The 23326-nt window shown below is 38.6% G+C and overlaps 1 protein-coding gene across 3 annotated transcripts in view; it reads right to left on the bottom strand.

Annotated features, from left to right (window-relative positions):
• The window catches only part of CRYBG1 (crystallin beta-gamma domain containing 1), a 98414-nt gene that overhangs the window by 7050 nt on the left and 68038 nt on the right, over nucleotides 1-23326 (bottom strand). For all 3 annotated transcript variants that reach the window (XM_039569218.1, XM_019287759.3, XM_039569219.1), the window contains 13 exons: nucleotides 22500-22639; nucleotides 18609-18735; nucleotides 18192-18227; nucleotides 17648-17790; nucleotides 17272-17398; nucleotides 17035-17180; nucleotides 10609-10735; nucleotides 10397-10429; nucleotides 8531-8640; nucleotides 8181-8310; nucleotides 4313-4452; nucleotides 1910-2033; nucleotides 617-775 (listed from right to left, as the gene is read on the bottom strand). In XM_039569218.1, coding sequence (XP_039425152.1) covers nucleotides 617-775; nucleotides 1910-2033; nucleotides 4313-4452; nucleotides 8181-8310; nucleotides 8531-8640; nucleotides 10397-10429; nucleotides 10609-10735; nucleotides 17035-17180; nucleotides 17272-17398; nucleotides 17648-17790; nucleotides 18192-18227; nucleotides 18609-18735; nucleotides 22500-22639 — 1542 coding nt within the window. The remainder of the gene's footprint in view (nucleotides 1-616; nucleotides 776-1909; nucleotides 2034-4312; nucleotides 4453-8180; nucleotides 8311-8530; nucleotides 8641-10396; nucleotides 10430-10608; nucleotides 10736-17034; nucleotides 17181-17271; nucleotides 17399-17647; nucleotides 17791-18191; nucleotides 18228-18608; nucleotides 18736-22499; nucleotides 22640-23326) is intronic.

Here is a 23326-nt window from a genome sequence, read left to right on the forward strand (position 1 = left end):
TCATGCTTAAACATTATATGAACTGCGCATACCTCTGCTCACCTCAATGACAATTTGCACGTGATTAGTTTTATGGACTGTGAGAAAAGTAAGGCTTCATTTGGAAACTTGTACAGAGGAAAGGAAAAAGGATGGATTTGACAAATACAGGGATAGAAAACAAACAAAAAAACCCCAAAACAAAACAAAAAAAACCCCCCACTCCCAAACAGCTCAAGAGAGTGGGATTTTATCTTTAAGCTTGCCTAAATGCAGAAGAGGATATCAATCTACATTACACTAACTGTCCTACCACAAGGTATGCATAGTTCAAAATATTATCAGTACTTGAAAAAGTCTCCCCTGCTTGGATACTTCTGCAATATTTTCTCTCAAAGTTTCAATTATATCAAAAAAGTATCATACAACTAGTTTGTTGTTGTTTGTTTTTCACCTGAAAAAGCCAGAGTTGATCAAAACAAAACCCACAAAAACCAACTCCCAACAGAAAGATTACATTATAATTGAAACAGATTAAGCCTATAAAATAAATGAAGATTCTGCAGTAGAAACTAAATTCCTAAAGCCCTACAGTTGGAAAGGAAAAGAGAAAATGCACATTGAACTCAAACCTTACCCGACACCTTATGAATCCATCCTGATAAACCCAGATTTGATCATCTGAGTCTGTATCTTCTGCAACCTGTATTCTGAGAAGATTCAGATTATCTAGGTTTCCATCAGCTGACATGAATTTTCCCGTTTCCTTGTTTCGAAGCCTGAAATACACACGTTTCTGCAGAAAACAAAAGAACTCTTTAACCACAATCTCAGCAGAGAAGATATCCTGCTCTGGGTTAACTTCAGAGCAGCTACTGTCAGTGCTGAACCCCAAAACTCCCTCTTTCTTTCTGAAACCTTGACTTTTTTATTCAATGATTTAATTCAGAAGCCCATAAACATCTTGGGCAAGACAAGCTTTGAGAACTTGCCACTCTGCATGGAGAGTTTTAGGCTTTCCTAAGCACTGAAATCAGCACACAGTGGAAAGCTAAAAATTTTTAATTCAGAGCAGAACTAACTTCTCTCTGCTAACTCCTATAGATGCTCTGAGCTTTTATTAAGGGTGCACTTGTGTGGCCCATTACACATGAACACCTCTGTTCAGACAAGCTCTCAGCAGGGCAGTCAAAATGCATTATTCCTAACTCTGCTTAGGGCTATACAAAGACAAAGCTATGACAGCAAGAAAATGCAGTTGGTTACAGGTACAAGTACCCTGTGAATTAGAAAAAGCTGTTTCTCCAAGGAAATATGGCTCAGCAAGAACCTCAGATGTTAAAGCTCCCAGGACTGCTGCACCATTGGACAAGATCATATGGTCCTTATTTAGAGAACAAAATGAACAGGGCATGACAAGAATAAATTTTGCATTAGATTTGCAAATCATTCTGCCAAGTAATAAGCAGGGAGGGACCTTCCCTCCTAAATCAATACAAAATCACTACTAACTGAAGTATCTTTTTTTTTTTCCCCCCAATTTTCTTGTTGTTCCATAAAAAATACGGATATGCCAACAACCAGTCTGGGTGCTAGTTATGAAACAAGTTACAATACTTCATATATAGCAGTTATAGCCATTATTTATTAATCCTTAATTAATCCTTATATGCTGTCTTCTGTACTTTGGTTTAAAGGATGTTCCTAATAAACAGTTTAAGCAGTGTAACTGCAAAGCCATGTAGCATAATCAAACAGCTTTTATTACACACAAAATTCTGGAGTGATTTCTTTACACAATTGCCAATGCTGAAGTTTGTCACATGCCTGTGACAAGGCTGTAACACTGCTTTCAACTGCATAATATCTCCTCAACCCCATAACAAGATATAAATTAGTACTTGATAAGCTCATGTCAAAGCCTACTCACCTGCAGTAAAGGTCTCAGAGAACCTATCTGACAAAAGCCACTGGCTTTATACCAATCTGGAATTTCATTTGGTGTTAACAACATCTGACGTCCCCTGTAATTAGTGTGTTCGTAAATTATCCATCTATGAGGAGAAAAAATAAGACAATGTTTTAACTGCCAAATTCTGCTTTGGAATCAATAAATGAGTTTAATAGAAGTCTGTCCCACAACATAGTAGTGTTTAGCTTTGGAAAGCCAGTGACCTTTGTAACAGGCCTTAAAAAATAACAACATTACATCCTGATTTAGATCAGCCACATTAACATGAGTACACAGGAGTTCAGATTTTAGAGTCCTATTATTTAAAAATTACAAGCTGAATGAAACAAAGCATTTTCTTGAGAACCCAACTTGTAAATACCATTTGTTTTCAGGAGGCACTGTGACTCCTCAAGGAGGATAGATCTATATGCCACATGTGCTGTATATGCTACACTGCTGCAGGTGCAGAACCAGCTGTTTTCCAGCTGTTTTGTGTATCTGAACTTGGCCAGGCCTGGTGTGCGTGAGAAAGAACTACTATGGATGCAGACTGGAGCAAGCAAATACTGGAAACTGCAACAGGGTGAAGTTCTCTCAGGTATTTGGGTAGAGGTTTTATTTCATAACACCTCTCTTCTTTCCAAGTACCTGAAAGGGTGGTGGGGAAGAGATAGAGCAAGAGTGCACATAGAAAAATTTTGTTTAGCGTTCCATAGTGTGCATCCAACTATGCTTAAAATCACACATTGAGTGTAATCTGTCAGAACCCAACTTCTGATTCTCCATTATTGGCACAACCAGTGAATTATGGCTGGGCTTCAAAATAGGCTGCAATACAGTGCAATTTGTAGAGTTTTCTCACACTGATGTGCTGGGACGGTCCAGTGGCCATGGGGGTTTGAGCACATGAACACTCAATATGCAAGTTTTCAGGTTACCTCCTTCCACTGACTGATTTGTCACCAGACATCTCCATCCAGAAGCACACTCACTTTAATTTTGGTGGTTTTTCACTGCCTAATACACATCTAGCCCCAGGTATGAAATTAAGAGAATTATAAATGGTGGTCTCTTAGCAAAGGAAGAGAAGATGAAACCCTCTTCAATAAGGGAGGCAGCAGGGGCAAGGAAACTGTAAACCCTGTACTTTGACACATTTCAGCAGCTGACATTGCTATAATGAAATCAGAATTTTCATATCATATTCTATGTTTCCAGTGATCCACCAGAAAAAACACCCCACACATATTCATTGGACAGGAAACGCACACAATGCACGATTCCATTACCTGGAATCATGACATTGGCAAAGGAGTAACTTGATGTTTGACTTCATGTTATGGAAAGTGAGAATCAACTGTATTGTGGTTATGGTGAAAGATACTGAAACCTTAGGAGGCTTCAGAATACAAATATGTACTTTTTCTTACTCCCTTTGTGTCAAAGTTCAGTTCAGTGTGCTAAGGAAACCCTTTGACCAGCTTATCCAGATGGGGAAAATGGTTTGCTCTACAGATTTATTATAGCTATCCACTTGAGGGCAGTCTTAAGCTACCCAACAGCATCTCTCTAGCACACACCTTGGAAATTCCTCTCTTCAAAAGAACACATTTAAATGCAAAGCAACAGTAACATGGATCTATCATTAAAAACAAAAAAACCCACCAAAACTGGAGGCAAGTATCTTAGAGGTAGAGGTTAACAACAGGGGGAAAAAAACCCAAAAAGAGAACGTAACAGATCTGCTGGAATCCTAAAATATAGGACAGTAGTTTCAAAAATGCTTCCAAACAGCTTTTAAATTTCATCACGGACTATTTTTTACATGATCTTCAAGGGTATACTCAGAGAACACAACTGCTTGAAAACACCTACCAAATCTAACTGCTAGATTCTCATCCAGTTCCTGAAGTAAAAGGGACTATTACTACTAACACCAAAATAGGTGAGATCATGGTCTAATTGCACCTCTGTGTCCATAGTAGAGGTTAAAGGATGAACATGAAGACTTATTAAAAAACATCTTGAACTTATGACACAGATCACAAACTAAATTATTTTTTTATGTCTGAAACCTAAACCAAGAGCATAGAAGTTGGTTTTAAGGATGCTATCCAAGCTGATTTTTATAATAGGACATGAGAGAAGATGCAAGTTTCCTTGACAGCTTTATTCAAATTCATTTCAACTTTAGTACAGGACATGAGTCAATGATAACATATTGTTGAAACAGGATATGAAAATGCTCTGTAAGAAGAAATGGCATTAATGCACTACACACATTATGATACTCTAATTTTACATTGTGTGATTCCATTTCACCTGTAAATTTGAATAAGTACATCACTCTAAAGAATCAAAAGGTGATTTTAAACTTACATGCCGCCGAGGACTTGAACTGAAGCTATTCGAGGATTGTATCCCAGGAACTGAAGATTTAAGATTTCTGTACTGAATTCAATTTTCTTTCCTTGGAAACCCATCTTTTCAAAAAGAGCTATGCAGGGCTCAGACAGCTCCTGCAAAAGGAAGATGAGTGCTTTTATAGGGTGTTGGAACTCCAGATGGTGACTGTGAACATCAGTACTCCACATAAGCCCTTTTATTTCAGAGGTTTCTTCTTGATCGTTTAAGATCAAAAACCCTGAATGTTTTTGCTCTTCAGCTCTCTATTTAAACTTGAAAAGTCATAAAAAACCCTTATACAAATCACACAAGGGATCTTCTTGCATGGAACATAAAACTTCCTTATTTTAAGGCACAAAGATCTCTTTGGCTGATTCTTGCACAATACCTTAAGTATGTTTTAAAATACATTTTAATCAGTGCCAAATCTCTCTTCCATTGCACTAACCCCCACTCAAGGGAATTTTCATATAAAGAGCTGAACAGACAGTAAGATAATACTGATTTCTACAGCTTCAAATGGTGACACCTTGTCAGCACTGCTTATCACTTAACTGCATTAATTTTTAACTTTTACAGTAGGTTACGGCAACATCAATCTCTGACTAGACAAAAAATTCAAGATTCATATTACTGAGGTAAAATTCATGACAAGTGAAAATTATAACATCTGAATCCTCCAAATCGCTTTGGGGAGATGATTCTTCTCCATCTCTGTCAAAGTGCTTCTGGTGTCAAAGGGATTCTGCCCACATGAAGCTCCCTGCATCACTGAATCCAGTTTGAATGTCTTCTGGAAAAGGAACCTTGGACTCTTTTCTGTGGGGCAAGGTATCTTTAGTGGACTGGAAATAACCTGTCATAATGAAGGCCTTCCTGTGGAAGCTGGGAGGTAGGGTTTGAAGTTCCCCAGGGTAAAGTCAATTAAGCCTGAGTGTCCTGGTGTTACAGTGTACACTCATAGACACAAATGACACTGCCACTCCCTTTCTCATAAATCTTCCAGCAACGACTGCATAAAAACCAACACCACAGCCAGAAGAGCTCCTTACTTCTGGCATGTGTTCAGTGCACTCACATCAACTGGATCAGGAACGCCTGACATGACGCAAAGTCTCGACAGACTCCCATCAGCCTCAGGCATGGAAACAGGCCCTCCAAGGCAGATCTGGCTCCATGCATGCATGGCAGCTCATATATGCATGCTTCCATATGAATTTATTAGTCAAGACATCCCATCTACCAATTTTTAATGCCTAAATTCCTCTTTAATCTTCCTTTAGATGTTTAAGGACTCAGATGACAGCGTTGTGTGAGTGTCACCATTATCTGTACAGCGGTCCAGGTTACCACACAGCAGCTGAGCTATGCTTCCTGATAGCATACATGCTGCTAGGCTGTGGAAAATGCCAGGAGAGGCCTTTTCACTTTACTCCAAAATCAGAGTATGCTCAGCCCCACCATGAAAGGCAACACCAGTTAGACTGTCATGCATCACCACAGGTAAAGAGCCCAGCAGGACTAGTCACACTGTGATGATGTCCCGTCTCTGAACTCTAAGCCCTTTTACCGACTGGCACCTGCCCTCTGAGACATGCAACTTCTCAGGCAACAGCCTTTCAACCTCATGTAGTGCTTTAGAAATAATCTACTTGCAAAGAAAACAGAAACAGAAAAGGAAATCCTCCAATTTTCTGCCACACCTTACACTGGGCATTTTTTTGATTCAGCAGCAACACTGTTACATAAAACACTTCCCACAGTGAGAAGTGCAAGGTCAGCTCATGAATTTTCTTTCAGTACTTCCCATCTACTGTACCAAGCTGGTGTTCCTGTATATCTACATTTAGTTATTCCACAGAGTTGCTCATTAAAAAGTAATTTCAGATGACTGTTCAAGCATAAACCACATTCACAGCTGTTTTTTATAGTATGTTCAGGAAAAAGAACGTGTCAAACTCAAGAAGGAAAAATACTATTTTGTATCTGCAGCATAACCATGTGGAGCACGCAAAGCAAGCACAACCGAGATATAGTGGCATAAAAACCCCAAAAACCTTGAGCTTATGAACAACCCTTTGCATAGTTTTGTAAGTTCCCTGATTTAAAAAAGCCCTTTTGGCTTTCACTTACAAGTGTATCAAATATCCCTTTAATTTCCTTTTTTTATTTTTTTTAATGGTTCCTTACAAAAAGATCCCTGCAAAGGGGAGCTTAACTAGATAAATACACTAACATGACATTAAAATAGCAAAGGTGCTTCTTGTATAGAAATGTCACAGAAAAATCCTGAGGAAAGTTATAGAAGCAGCAGATGGTGGGGAGGAATTAAGATTGGCACTGCCAAAATACAGGCCCAAAATAAGTCTGAGAGGTGAAACCAGGAGCTAAAGTAATAAGGTTCAAGCTTTTGGAAAATCATGAAAAATAAACAATATAAATAGTTAAATAGAAGTTATCATTCTTTCTGTACTGGTTTGCTAATAAACCAATGAGCAAAGTAACCCATTTTCCTCTTCTCCGCAGATAGGGAGCCTCTGAAGAAGGAAGCAGCAGCACATGATTTGCAAGCAGATGCAGGTCTGTGCTACTGTCTGAAGTGTGACAAAATGCTAGAACAAGCTTCACAAGTGTAAAGAACTTAAAGAAGCGCAGAACTGGCATTTATGTTTTAACGCAACAGTCTGTCACAAATAGTAAATCTTTCAAAAGTAAGCTGATCCTTCCGGCTTGAAACAAGCATTCTAAACCCAGGAACTACTGACATGTACAGAAAAACCTATTTTAATTCATGATGATCACCCACCTAGCTTGGCTAGAAACAATTCTATTGTTTTTAATAGGATCTGTCTACTAGACAGAGAGTTCAGAAGGCAGACATTCTTGCTGCAGTTGTTTGTTTACAGAGTACATCAAAATTCTCCAGAGACATGAAAGAGGATGACACATTTTAGCTCTCCTTCATCAACTGCTACACTGCTGACAGGTTACTAAAATTACAGTGGAGTGCAATAAAGCTGCCAAATTCAATACAGAGATATCTTCAAGAAGATATTCAATAGTGAACTCCTCCTTTTTTAAAATGAGGACCATCTCCTCATGTTGCTGTTAAGTTCCTGGAATCTTGACCACATTTTGCTAGTAATTACTTCGATCTTAAAAGATACTTGCAGATTCCATAAGTGATCCATCATAATGATTGGTTATAAGCTTGAACTCGTTCCGGGCCACTGATGAGTTACAAAATATGTAAATGTAATTTAGTTTGTATCCACAACACATAACATCACTGCCTGATTTTGCCAAATAGTATTGGGTGTTGCTTTACCTTATCTAGAAGAGTCCATTATTTTGTGATTAACTCAAATTCCATTGTCCTGATGATACCAACAGTGTTTTATAATTACATGTATTTCATGCAAAGTTGCTTAAATTAGCCTGTTTTTTCAATATGCATCAAAAACAAGGCCCATGGTACAGATATTTCTTCACACTGTCCTACCACTTTCTCAACCCGTTCTAAGTGGTTTCTCTTACTGGGAAATAGACTTGATTCTTTACAGAAGTTCTTTTATAAGCTGTTTTTAAGAACAGGGATCCCAGGCAACTGCTTCTGTGACATCTTCTCCTTTACAAAAACAGCACAGAGGTCAAAAAAACCTGACTTAATGCAGCTAGGACATTTAACTGCTACTGCACAGAAAAAAATCAAACCCAAACAAACAAACAACACCCCCCCAACCCAAACCCTCCTCTGTTGCATGTTTGAATTTTTACTGTTGCAAGAAATGGGGAATTATCGCTGTCTTATCATTACAGTATTTCTAATATGTTTACTTACAATATTTATGATCCGTAAAGATTTTAGAACTGCTTGGGGTGAACAACCCATTGCCGTCAGATCAGGATAGATCCCTTCTTCTAACACATACTGGTTGCCAGCAAATTCCTCCTGGTCATACACTATGCAGCTGCAGAAAGGAGGAGAATAAATTTCCTCTTAAGACATCTGTGCCAGTAAAATGCAGAAACATTATTTACAATGTTTTGTCCTGAAAGACATGCAAACTGCAAAGCATTGTTCTCTGTAAGTCCCCATATATGAACCACCCCAGGTGTTAGAAAGCTGGTTGTTTTTCTAAAACTTCTACCATTTTAGTGATTTTGCAGTATTCATTCAATATAACTTACCTGCCATCTAAAATTTTTGAAGACTTCACAGGAAATGAATCGATACATCTTGTGTTTTTTTCAAATATTTGGCAGTTACCCTTGAATTCAGGCTCTGAAAATAACTGGACCTTTAAAAAGTTATAAACATATTTAAGGAAATTCATTCTTCTGTCTTCAGTTACATCTCTACCATTAATTCTATAGTTAGATAGAAACATACTTAAAACACCCAGACTTCCTTGGTTACCTATGTTTGTTACCTCTTCAGTGTTGCAATACTTGTTCAAGAGAGCAAGGTTACAATTCCAAAAATTACTTCTGGCTGTACATCACTTAGTAACATACAAAATAATTAAAACAACACTAACGAATATAGCTCCTTGGTCTATCTGCTGGGTAAGATGTTTAAATTCCCACAGAATGGCCAGAATAGGCACACATTTTATTAAAGGGCCATTAAAAGTTTTCTTTTATATTATCAATCTGCTTAATCTCAAAAATGCATACTCTTCCCAGTAAATGAAAACTCTCTGCTTTGCAGAACACTAACAGTGCATAATCCTGGCAATGGACTCAGACAGCATGCCAAGAGGCATGGTATATATTCCCAGGGTAGATTGGCTTTATGGGCCTGTTACAGCTATAGACACAGCCTCATGTTGGCTCTTTCTCTGCTCCAAGGATCAGAGAGGATACATCCCCCAGAGTCTTTTGCCCTTATTAAAAAAAAATTCTAAGCAGCAAACTTGCTAATTTGGTTAGAGGATAATTAGCCATGATCACACAGAAGTCATTCACATTACTGCATGCCTACCAGCTTTATTCACTCTTAATAGAGATAGGAGTGTGGGCAGGTACAGCGTTCTCCAAAGAGGAACACGCTGACGATGGATGCAGTCTCTTGGCTGCAAGCCTCTACTTCTTTGTTTCCTTAGGATAAGGTCTTCCTTAGGATAGGGTCTTAATAGGCACATAATATACAGATGCAAATAATTTTTCATGCACACAGCTGAAAATAAGCAGCCTTGAGATTTTTATTCCCCATAGTTTATGCATTATGCCTGTGCAGGAGATTCCAGTGAAGCGTGCTACTAATCAGGAGTAGCAAACCAGGACAGCTAAGAATTGTCTCCTTAGTTTTTAGTTCCATGATATACTCACCATTTTCACTGAAATGAAAATAAAAATAACTTTGTACAGGGACAAAGGTTCGGAATTAAGAAGGATGAAAAAGCTGTCCATTAGCTTTACTGTCAAAACTACATATTAGTACTTGCACACAGGAGACAATCCAATGTAGAAATATATTAACTCACTGAACAGACAAGTTCTCCCTGCCATTTCCTTCCCTTAACTTATTGACAAAGGTGGCATTAACTTTTAAGCACAACTCAGCAGTATTTGTGAGTGAACAACTCCTTTCAAGTACAACCACCACTAGCAAAACTGTTAACCAAAGAAATAGGTTCAAAAGGAGTTAAGTCAGCTGTACCAAGAAGAACAAAATCTATCCTGTAGAGCCCTCACCTCAGCAACAGACTCCAGGTCCTGCACCTCTGCATAGAGGGCTGCGGGCTCCAGCTCCTCAGAACAATCACTGGCACCCCAAAACACCTCAGTCGCTGAACCAAAACATTGCCAGTGCCCTAAGAAAGTTCTGATGGCAACTGTGTATTAAATCCCACCTTCCTTGGGTCTTAATGTGCCTTACTCAAGAGGTTTGGAAAGTAGCCTTCCTTCGCCTGCAGTTTTCACTCTTTGTCTGACTAGTCAGCCGTCTATGCAAATACCTGATGAGTCTTCCACTGGACAAATAGCCATTCCTTCATTTACACGTTAGAGACACTACACAGTATGTTTCATGTGCTTAGAGAAGTGTCTTACCTTGACTTTACCCCTTTCGCTTCCAACAATATCCTGCAAAAGTTTTGAGGGGAAAAAGTGAAAAAAAAAAATTTCAACGGTGATAAAATAACATACAAAATTTACTGTTAATTATTGCTTAAATAATGTAAATAAACTGAACTTGATAGAAAAAGTAGAGTTCCAAATACTTCAGAGAAGCTTGCAAAACAAGTATAAAGTTAGCTCCTTACCGCAACAATGGGTTGAACTGAAGATATTTTGCAATTCTTTCCCCCCCATGCCTCAACACTGGGATACAGCCCTTTAGCCAGTATATACTGCTCCCCTGTAAACTCAGGATTCTCATAAGCCACCCATCTGAAAGAGAAAGAAGAGGAGGGTGGTTGGTAGAAGTCACACTACTGTTCCAAAATATAGATGTGTATGTTCATAACTCTCTTAATGTAAGAACAAATAAAAAATACGAAGTGCCAAATTGTGATGCTGCTAAAACCCTGAGCAAAGCAGTGTATCTGATACTGCAAACCCCATGCAAATTTTACTACCTTCTTCAGTATGTTGATACAAATCAGAGTGAATTAGCTAAAGCAAACCGCAAGTTCAGACACATCATCTGCTACATATCCTAGAAGTTATCTCCAGTAAGAATATTCCAAGATGTTTTACAATGATATTATTTTACCTAGGTCAAGTTCTTCTCTAAAAAATACCCCAAAAAACCAGACAGATACCAGAATACAGCTTTTCCAACAAAACCAACTTTCAGAGTCATCTAGACAGTAAATGTAGCAATACTGTTTTTTAATGTTGCCTGTAGCCTTGGTTCACTTGTGTTTAAGCAAATACACACCCCAACAGAATGCTGAGCTGCAACAACAGGCATATATGCTAATCAGAGCAGACTTCCCTGCTAGGAATCAGAGACAGCAAGAAGAACATCCTTGAAAGTTAAGCATTAAAACCACCACAAATTTGACCAGATCAATGTATTTAAATGCAAAGCCATTATTGTAACTGCTCAGTTAGATCTGATGCTTGACATAGGCCACAAACTCAGATCTGCATCAAGTCTTCTGTCTCAGTTGGAATGTGCCTTTTTTGAAAAGACTTTCAACTTTTGAGATGATACGCACTTGAAGTATTGGAAAAGCAACCAAATCACTGCATATATCTCTCTGATGTCCAATTACCCCTGCAGTGCTTTAGGTCCAATTTTAAATATCTGGTATCAGTTAGTCTGGCTATGCATAGTCTACTACATTCAATAAATCTACTACAGTGTTCTTCTAACCCTGGTTCCATACTGAGAGCCCAAAGAGAGCACCTCCTGCACCTATACTACCTTTGATTTAGTGATAACCTGCAGAACTTCTCTTGCCTTTCACTACTACATTTCCTAAACTTTCTCATACTTACACTCTTTTTTTCCTGTTTGGTTGTTTTTTGAGTGCCCATACTCGAACAGACCACAGCAGCAGCTGCGTTTTGTTCATTAAATTTATGCAGGAATCAGGACATCTTGCTGGTTCCTGGTTCTACATGGAAATCTTCTACTCAGAGTAAACCTGCTTTTAATTTTAGCCGGTGTGGTGCATAACGAGTGTATGCTAGGTTATGCCAAAATCCACTTTCAGTGGGCTCAGAAACTTACTGAGTTTCAACACTAACAAAAAATTTCATATCATAAAGCAGTAAAATTATACAGATCTTAAAGTCTGCAAGGGAAGATAACTCTCAACATTGAAATTCCGCATAAATTATCTATGTGTGTCAATCAAGTGGATTCTACTAAGCTGCAGTTTTATTCCAAGTACAAATGCCACAGTGTCTGCAGATACAAGAAGCGGGATAGCCTCAAAGTGAAATAAAGCTGCATCAACATGTGCCAAGAGTATGGACTTTGTTTTACTTGTACATGGCAAACACTCAGACAATGATTCACATATATCACTATTCACATGTCTTGGTTTGCCTCAGATATAATCAATTATTCCAACTTGTTACACACTAATTACTTACGGCATATTTCAAGACCCATTTCAAACTCACCTCAGAGTAATTCATCAGAGAGACATTGGTATGTACAATAAATTGAGCAGAGAGTTCAAATTTCTCAGGTGTGTCTATACCTGTATACCACATGTACCAAAAGCAGTGAAAATGAGGTTTCCTTAAACAATTTCTTCAGCAGACATTCATTAGATTGTTCAATGCACAAGTGCCAGGATACAGCTATGGGGCATGGTAGTTGTACTCAATTGAGATCTATGCAAACAAGTGTTTCCGATACAAAGTGAATTGTAAGACATGTCAGCAGCCTCCTAAGAATCCCTTGATAGCAGTTATTTAGTTTCCCCCATCTAAAAAGAAGCCTGAATGCAGAAGTAATCAACAAATCTCACTTGCATATGTTTACATTTAAATAAATGGGATTTAAATAATTAAGTGCCACTCTTCTATCCAACTCAGCCCATGCAGTTAGACACTTCCTAGAGTCAGGGCTTAATGGTGAAACACTTGTGCTTCTCCATTCAGAAGCCCATATAACCTGCTTAAAGTAGTAATAACATCATCAAGGACAGGCAGCTGAATTCAGTACCAGCTAAACCTGTCAGACCTCAAGACTATCCCTAGGAAGGAGCACTGCCTTAATCCAACTTCTCACTTAACAGAAAGACCTGGAGAGCAAGACATTGCCTCCATGTCTGAGCAAGAGAGACACATTCCAGCTGCCAGGCACAACAAAAACTGAAATACTGCTCTGCAGCATGGCAGCAACCATCCTGCCCCACAGGGAGTGAGCTCTCCTGACACAACAGATTTTGTAACCCCCAGACGTACAAACTGCCTAAGTGAGGCTGAGCAGTAGCTCCCTCCCAGGTTGCTGGCAGGAGGGTGCTGGAGACCTTTACTCCTGGGCATCATCCATGCCCCTGAAACCAGAAGTAGCGTTAAGCTTTGATTACGTATTGTTAGTACTATTACACACAGAGAATCTTTCTCCAAAACCCTCTATGTATGACATCTAGGAAGTGCAGCTCCAAACAGGGTCTGAAAGTAGAGCCAAGAAAATAATCCAGACACAGGTAACTCATTGTGGATACAATATTGCTGCTAGCAAGAATTTTTCTTGCTACTTTCTAAGCCCTGTGAGATGCTTTTCTCTCTCACGGAGAGATTAGCAGAAGTTCTGTAAACTATGAACACCTGCGACCTTGTAGAACTATGTTTATGGTACAGTAGAAAAATATTTTGACAATGGATGTTTAGGATTTTAGCCAATCAACCCAGGGGGTGGCTGATCCTTTGTCCAATTAGACTGTGAAGAAAAAGTCTATAAAAGAGTTTGTAAAATAATTAAATAATCTTGCCACACAATTCCTGCCTGCTGTGTCTTCTCCCCTCTCCTCCCTACGGCTGCGGGCTACAGTAATAACTCACCAAAAATCGGATTTGCCCTCAGTTGGCCCAGGACTCACCTTGTCTAACTTTAGGAGGGAGGTCAGAAAGTTAACTGGCACTTGCACATTTGTACCATAATTAACAGATAGGATGAGGTAATAAAATTCTGTTTATAGCAAAGAGAAAACAGGTTCATCATGCTCCTTTGTGACTGTGATCCCAGTATCCCAGGGACCTGCAAACTTTAATTTTGTGACTCCTTGAAAGTTTTTTTTTTCTGAACATCAGTTCAGTTATAGAGAGAAGTTAAAGCTTTGTTTGAAGTGTTCTCCAATGGGGTAACCAGGGGTACTTGCCCTTTTTAGCTCCCAGTAGAGGTTTGTTCTTGTACCATGTGTCTCTTCAGTTTCATTTGTGTTACCTTCCTGAAGGCATCTAGATTAAATTTACTACACCTTCTGGTTTCTGTATATGAACCACTCATTACCTAATTATTTCCTTAATATCACTATCCATATGTACACTGGAAGCAGCCAAATCTACATTGTGGATTAATTACTTGAAAACTAGGGGAAAACCAGGCTGATAACACAACCACAGTAAACGGATGACTACATAAGATAAACAAATCTGGAAAAATTCCTCCAGCAAGTTCAAAAGGAATCAACTAAAAGACAAGAACTTCTTCAGGAGTTCTGCAAAAAGTTTGGTGTGTTTATGGATAAAGAAAAAGCACATTTCAAACATGCAGTTCCTATGATTTTCATCACTATTAAATATAAACCTGAAGAAGTTTTTAAGCTTAAGGGGAAATCAAAATAGTACAACACTTGATTTTAGTACTTGCTTGAACTTGTAAAGGGTGTTACCTGTTGCTAGTAAATAGTTCCATTTTCCGCCACTTCAACTTCTGCTAGTTTGGAAATAAAGATCAAACCCTACTTAAAAGAAGAAAGGCCTCTCCTATTTTCGGGCAGCCTAGATTGCTTTCTCCCACCCTAATGGCGGAAAAATAATTTTTGAATTTTATGTTTGGCCAGTCTTCAAAAAATGCTCAAGGGCAAAACATTTTCACTTTTAAAGAAGTACATTTTCATTTTTCAAAAAGTCAATCCTCATCTCCTTAGGATATATTTTTCAGGATGTCTTTACAATGGATTTAGCAAAGACATGAAAATATTGCTTGGAAACACAATAGCTAACAATTTTAATGCAGCTAATGCCAAATTACCCCAAAATGGAATAGTCACTCCCCAAATGCAAAGCTGGGCTGTCTCCAGCAATACAGTTTAGATCTGCAGCTGAGCTCAGAACTTGTTCAGTAGTATCTGTGCACTGCAGTGTCAGGCTTTCTTTTCTTTGATATACCCTTTAAATTACAGAGCAATCAAATTAATTATGTGGGAAATGCAGATCATCTGTTATTTTACTGCTCTAACTGCTTACCCAGATACCTGTAGTTAAAAAATTGCAATGAAAGGTTCAGGGCTTCTTACATTTTTGACTTCTTATTTTAATTAAGTGTTTTCAATATGATACCAGGAAGGTTACTTCAAAATATTATGACAAGCTTTTACTGATTCTGTCACAGTTCACTATGTCATAATCTGCATTACAGTCTAAACAGCTCAGGAAATTGCTCAATAGATTATTCATTGCTCTATGACAGATTTCTTGGAAGATATAAAAAAATCTTCTACCTGAACAGATGGTTAACACTTAAAATGAAGCACTGTATTGCCAAACACGACTTCACACAGATCATTCAAGCTTTCTGACACATTAACATTTTGTAACATCACCACAAAACCCCCAAACACTCACAACCTCTCTGAAAACAGGCTCTTAAAAGCTGAGCGCTAACCACTTGTTATGAACAATGCATCTGAACTTTTAAAAAGGTTATTGCTACAAATTACATCTTTTGGAGACTACAAGGTGAGATTACTGGAGCGGTAGCAGAGAAGTTTTGTTCATAATGACTTCTAGCCTCCTTTGCCATCAGCATATTAAACTTACTCTTAATTACTAGAATGCTCAAACTCACATATGATTCCTATCTCAGATGCAACAGACACATTTACTAGAATGACTACATGAAGGGCATGATAGGTAACCCACAATTTGTTTCCCAACCTTCAGAGGCCACTCTTTCCTATGAATCTCCCTTGCATATTACAGAAGACAAAAGAGCACAGTGACTTCAAAGGTCACCAGGCAGAAAAAAACCTGCTGTCACACCATATTCATACACAAATTAAAAGCATTCCTCTGGAATGCACGGAGCTTGATTCTGCAACCTTTATCCAAACAAAACTTGCAGAGATATAGCACAGATAACACATGGAAAGATTTAGGGTGTGGCAGGTAAAGCAGAGCTTCCAGCAAGTCACCTGCCTGCATACCAGGCAGGAAGACAGACTGTACATCTCAAGTTCTTTTGGTTCTGATACTTTAGTTAATTTTGTGTGTTTGCAGCCATGATTGCTAATACTTGTCTGCATTTCCAAAATTCTTTGATACAGTCTGCAAGGCTGTGAAACTCAATTTGCAATTGATGGACTCAACTAATCAAACAGCAAAGTCTATCAACTGATCAACTGCACATGATAGCACTCATGGCACAAAGAGTTGGTTTGTTAATGGCCATGGCTAATACAGAGTTTTGGGAACCATATGTTAAAAAAACCCCAACAAACAATAAAAACCAGCACCATTGCACTAAACCACTGTTAACCTATAGGATTCACTGCAAAAGCAATGTTAATTTTCAGAACAGTTACTCTCCCTAGTATCAAAATGTATTAGTGAGCATGGTGAAAATTATCTCTATTTAACACACAAGTGAGAGAAAGAGCAAGGAATCTACCTCTGGTCAAATGCAAGAAGCCTGGAAATTAGTTTTTAACCTGGAAATTATTTCCATAACAATTTTGCTGTTGAAATGCTTAAATGCAGCCACAAGAACAAGCTATTTCTCCCTCTCTTGATGAAATGTTATCTCATGCTTTCATACTTTGTGTATCACAAAGTCAGTGCTTCCTGGGACCATCTTATCTTACTGTGAGAAGAAAGATGATTTACTGTACATATTCACTCAAACTTTACTTTTCACATTCTGTGATCAAGGGCAGAAAATTTTATCTGAAGACCCCACACAGAAGTCAGAGGGCTGAAAAACATCTGCAAACACTATCAATTTCTATAAAGACCAGCATATCTAAAATGAAAGAGTGAATAAAAATATCACTTACACGCCACTTAGCACATTTATAGACTGTGTCCTCAGCCCATATCCAGTGTCTTTCAAATTGGAAATGATACCTAACACATTGATATTGGAACCCTTTGATCCAAAGTCTTTTTCACTGTACATTATCATATGGCAGCTTGTGAAGTCCTGTTAAAACAAAGAGAAGCACCATAAGGAAAGTGGCACATGACATCTCAGAGCATTCAGAAGATGCCTACTACGTGTTCTTGGAACTTACACCAACAATTGGTCGCAGGGACTGCAACTCCTCATCGTAGCCACCCCAGTCTGTCCAATCCCGATACGCTCCTTCTTCCAGCAGGTACTGATGGCCTTCAAACCCAGGCTTCTCGTAAGCAACCCAACTGAACAACAACAACAGCAAAGTCTGCATGTGCAAATGGACAAGTGCCACTCCATGCTTTCGTGAAGCAGGTACAGATATGTGACATTTATTCTTTTGCTGTGAATATTTTCAAATTTAACCCTGGTGTGTGCCTCAACCCAAAAACTAGGAAAACAAAATAAACAGGGACTGGATTTGTCCACTGCAACTTCCAACCTGTGGAGTTACTACTTCAGCTGAAGGGTAAATATGACTTTTCCACACTTACATTCCTCCCAGTACTTTCATGGATCCCACTGATGTGAGTGGAAGCCTTGTCTTGTCTTCTGATTCCTTGTCATCAAGCATAAAGATCTCTGATTCTATTTCCACATGTCTTCCTTCAAAGAAAGGTTTCTCATAAACAATTACCTGTAGTGGAAATGAAGCAAAAGAAAAGTTGCAGGGAGGATGATAAGTTCTGACAATAGACAGTTCCTTTTGGATGGGCACATAGAGGGAGAATGCAAAATGAGGACACCAACTAGTGGGATCCTTTACAAGAGGTCTTTCCACTAGAGATGCAACATGAGGGCTTGAGCATTCATTACCTATCTGCATTATCTGGATTGCTATTAATACTGTCATATATGTATGTGATGGATGCAGAAATATGACAGAAATGGCAGTTTCATGGTGTGGTCACATACAAAAGGACTACCCAGTAAACCCTCAGTAGCTGGTATACAATCAAAGCATACTTATGAATTACCCGTGTGTCGTTCATGTGCTGTAAAATAGCTTTGGAAAATCAAATAAATACTGACTTTTACCTTTGGCTCCCCACTGAATTCAACTTTGCGACCACCCTGCCAAAGAAAAAAGAAGAAGAAAAAATTAAACTAACTTATATATATTATGCCTACTTATGCCTAACTATATATATAAGTTATGATATATAATAATATCATAACTCAGGCAACTTGTAGATATCTTTAAGAGTCATCAATTCTTTACAAAAAGGCAGGACTAATGTGGAATATTCTTTAAAGGGCACCAGTGAAAATAAAAGGCAGATTAATGGCAGAGATGAATACAATCAAAAGTTCAAGAATTTTATAGACTAAAAAGTTTGGGTTTTTTAAAAGAGTTAGATTTTTGTAAATCTTGAAAAATCTAGCCACCTTAATATGTTATATAGAACACACAAACATAAGTCATTTAACTTGTAAGTAATAACAGTATTTTACCATTTTCAAGGGTCTCATGGACCTAATGTAGGCTTCCTTCTTCTCCCAAAACAACAAATTAGGATATTCACCAGGCTCCAACATTAAAGGGACTCCCTGGAAACCAGGTTCTTCATAAAGAAGCCATCTAAAAGTAGAGGGGGTGCAGGGACAAAAGCAAGAGATAAAAACCCCAGAACATTTCTGAACAGTAAAGAACAAGACAATATGCTTACTTTAGGAAAGAGATCATTGTATCCTTAACAAAACTTTGTTTCTTTACCACCAAAACTGCCAGCTAACAGCTGGTATACTGACAAGCTTCTGTCCCCCAAAGGAGCCACCAATAAAACATGCTTTTTGTTTGACCAGGCCAAAAAACCCAAAACAAATCAGCAAACAGTAAGAATTTCACTCTATCTTATCTGAAGGCAACCATATTTAGACTGAAATATCAAGATTTAAGGTTATTCTAGTATTATTTAGAATAGTTTTAAAGTGCAGAACCAATTTACAAGATGTAAAAAAATCTCTACTAAACTCGACTTGTATTTGATGTAAAATCTGCTCAATAAAAAAATTCTGACCTTATGTTATTTACTAATACATAGAAAATCCTGACAACTCCTTAGAAATCTGCTTCCTCATGGTTTGTGTCTGCTAATAAATCTACTTTGAAAGCCATAACTTCGAGAATTCTTGACAGGGGCAGCAAAAGTAGTTTTTCAAAGCTTTTTCAAAAAAAACCTTACCCAGTAATCACTTAATGGAAACAAAAAATCTTACTGCTGATCTCTGCCTAAAGATGTCAGAGTATTTCTTCAATTCAAATTTACTGATCTCAGAGAAGTGCAGTGTGGAGCAGTATAAAACACATATAAACAGCAACACTTTTTGCAGCCAACCCTTTAATCGTGTAAGGATCATAATGTATAAATCTGGTGATATCAAAGATATTAAAATAATCCATCACTCTGTCATGCATTAAAGGGAGATTCCAAGCTAATGTAAAGTGGCACGAATTGGTATATTTTCATTGCAGATACATGGCTGAAAGAAACAAACAAGGTGCTTTAGTTTTGTTACTGTCTATAGCTGAATGTTTGATATATTGTGTGCCCTGTATTCACACCACTCAGTAAGCCCTTGGCTTGTGGATGGTCACACATGGTATTTCCAAGGGCTCAGTACTGGGGTGAATTCTGTTTAATACCTTAATATCAATGATTTGGATGAGGGGATTTGAGTGTTCCCTCAGCTGTTTTGCAGATGACAAGAAGTTGGGTGGGAGTGTTGATCTGCTGAAGAGTAAGAAAGCTCTACAAAGGGATCTGGATCAATGGGCTGAGGCCAATGGGATGAGGTCCAACATGGCAAAGTGCTGGGTCACAACATCCCCAAGCAGTGCTCCAGGATTGGGGAAGAGTGGCTGAAAAGCTGCTTGTCAGAAAAAGACCTGGGGGTGCTGGTCAACAGCAGTTGTACGTAAGCCAGCATGTGCCCAGGTGGCCAAGAAGGCCAGTGGCACCTGGTCTGTATCAGCAATAGTGTGGCCAGCAGGACCAGGGCAGTGATTGTCCCCTTGTACTTGGCACTGGTGAGGCCACACCTCAAATCCTGTGTTTCAGGATCTGTTTTGGGCCTCTCGCTACACAAAGGACACTGAGGTGCTGGATCATGTCTAGAAGGGGACAGTGGAGCTGGTGAAATGTCTGGAGCACAGGTCTAATGAAGTGTGGCTGAGGGAGCTGGAGGTGTTCAGCCTGGAAAGAATGAGACTCTGGGGAGACCTCATTGCTCTTTAGAACTGCTTTGAAAGGAGGTTGTAGCCAGGTAGTCTCTTCCCACAAGTAACAAGTGACTGGAGAAGAGGAAGTGGCCTCAAGTTGCACCTGTGGAGGTTTAGACTGGATATTAGGAAAAAATTATTCACTGAAAGAGTTGTCAAATCACTGGAACAGGCTGCTCAGGGGAGTGGTGGAGTCAGCATCCCTGTAGGTATTTAAAAGATGTGCAGTAATGGTGCTTAGGGACATGGTTTAGTGGGGCTCGGGGAGTGTTGGGTTAATGGTTGGACTGAATGGTCTTATAAGGCCTTTTCCAACCTAAAGGATTCTATGACTAAGTTCACTGCAAGAACTGACACACATGGAAGAACAAGGAGAGAGTACAGTCAGAAGATAAAGGTGCATTGACTCATTTTTCTTGGCAGCTTTTAACAAACAACAATTAAGCATGAACACTGGGAAACTTTATGATGATACAACCACACCCACATGGCAAGGTGACTCAGCATCAGAGCCTCCCTCACCTGCCAATACAGTGAACTATGTCATGCCTGTAAACGAAAGGCAAAAACCCCCCCACCCTGCAACATGCAAAAAAGCAGCAGCCATCTGCTGAATTTCTCATGGAAGCAACTTTTTTCTACTCTGGACTAATGAACAGATATCTGAGAAAGACAGTTGAAAAATAATCTATTTCACTTCCTGGTGCGAATATTAGTCTGTTTTCCTTCAGGGATCCAAACGCAAGGGAGAGATGTTAAGACAGCAAGAGTTTATGTGGATTTAGTAAAACAGTGCTGTTACACTGATGCAAAAAAAAAAAGACAGCTCAGAGATGTGCACAGGCTCTGCCTCCTTTAAAATAAAAAATTGTAATTTTACTAGTAACAGATGGCTTTTAAGTGAGACAGAAATAAAGTGGAGAAGTAGATGGACTTAACAATCAACCTCCAAATAACGTATCTGATCTCATTACTCTTGCGAGACATGTAATTTGGATTAAGGTTGCAGTTCACGAGAAATAACTTCCCATCAGAGAACCAACTACTTGGACATCTTCAAATTTGCATATATACCAAAATGCTTCATTTTTTTCCACAAGTCAAGGTGTAAATATTTACTCAGATAAAATACCCTTCGGCTAACAACAAAGAGGTCCATATATCATGTGGCATATTTGAAACATCTTTGCAGTGGTATGTAACATGTGCCTTTAGCTGGGCAGTTTTTGATAGTTAGACCACTTGCAGCAAGGCAAGTGCTATCAGTGCCCAAATGTAAGAGCTAACAACCAAGGTCTGTACACCCTGTAAGAAGTTTTGCAGGATCCAACATGGTTGGAAGTGGCTCCAGTCTCACTTTTTCTGAAAGAAGCCTCTCTCTTCTGCATACTTTTCCCAGTACTACTTTGAGGCATGTTTTCCATAATAAACAAACTTGTAAATCATTAAGTCATGAAAACTAATATGGGTTCAGTGCCTGGAATTTTCCTTAGAGGCCTCCTTTCTCATAAAAGCTTGCTTGGTTCACAATATTACCCTCCTAACTCAGATGGCCAGATAGTTTCAGGTGACATAACATATTTGTCTTAAACATCATCATAAAAACCCAGATCAAAATGCACTATGAAATACAGGAATGTCACGTATGGACTCTCTAAAGCACTAAGCCATATTTTATAATAGAAGGACTTCAAAAATTTTCTTCATTTAGTAGGTTGATTTCAAGTTTAGAAGAAAGCAAGTGGGAAATGTGGTCTTATTATATATATATATATATATATATAATAACAGTTCATTCCCCACCCTCACTTATGGTAAGATTGCTTGAATGAGAAACAGCAAGAGAGGCAAACTCTTATTCCTTGGCTACAAATACGCTGGGATTATTCAGTATTTGCTACACGCAAGCAGAAGAAAATCTGGCTCTAACAAAACATTCTAAGAGGTCAGACTTCCCAAGAGTGAAGCATTACAGTGATGTACTAACACTACTGTCAACAAATACTTCCAAAATATAGGACTAGAATAAATACAGCCCGCTTGCAAGTCTGACAGGTGTAATCAAGGGTTTGAACCAAATTCTTTTCATTGCACTACACATTCATACAGAGCTACATACTTACATGCCCCAATGTACTTTAATAGAACAAGTCTTCTGAGTGGTTCCAAACACCCCTGTTTCTTCAGTGTCATCAAAAAAGGAAGTCACGATTCCTAACCCTTCAGGCTCTGTATACAAATCAATTTGGCAAACCCTGTAATCCTGAAAAATGAAGATTGCCATAATCACTTGATCTGTGCTGTGAGTTCTGTAATTACTGTGCATAACTAAATCAGTTTTGAAACACCTGTTTATTTTAAATTGTTTCCCCCCTTGTCAATTACTACTGCTATTAGATGCCTATAATAAAAGTATAGCTAAGCCAGTTTGCCTGTCTCTGTTTGAACCAAGACAGTCAGTCAATCTCTCTTCAGCGTTTACACTGTTTACTTTCTGCCATCTAGGCAGGAATGCATCTTCTTTCATCAGTTAACATCTCCTCTAGCAAATTAAATCCTAAGATAACACCAAACAAGCCATCCTTGAAGAGAACTGCAACTTAAACAAGAACTGTAGTTACAAGCAATATATATTCCTCCTTTTTCTTTCCTAGTCAAATAACTTTATAGCTCGTGCTTGTTTTGGCAACCTGCAACTGTAACCGCTTAGTGGTAGGTTAAAAGTGCATGTAGAAAGGCTGTTGCCCCATGTGTGAAACTCACTGGTAAGTTTGCCCATACCGGGCAAACCAAAGTTTGGTGTTTGACATTGAAGTTTGTATTGAGTGCAAATTTGGTTTGTATTGGAAAAAAAAGAAAAAGCTGTATTTCAAAAATACAGAATTATTGATGGTTTTCTGGGATGCTTTTCCTGAGACTGACCAGACTATAAACCATATGCTGCATGTAG

This window comes from Corvus cornix, chromosome 3 (assembly GCF_000738735.6).
Source record: "Corvus cornix cornix isolate S_Up_H32 chromosome 3, ASM73873v5, whole genome shotgun sequence".
NCBI lineage: Eukaryota > Metazoa > Chordata > Aves > Passeriformes > Corvidae > Corvus > Corvus cornix.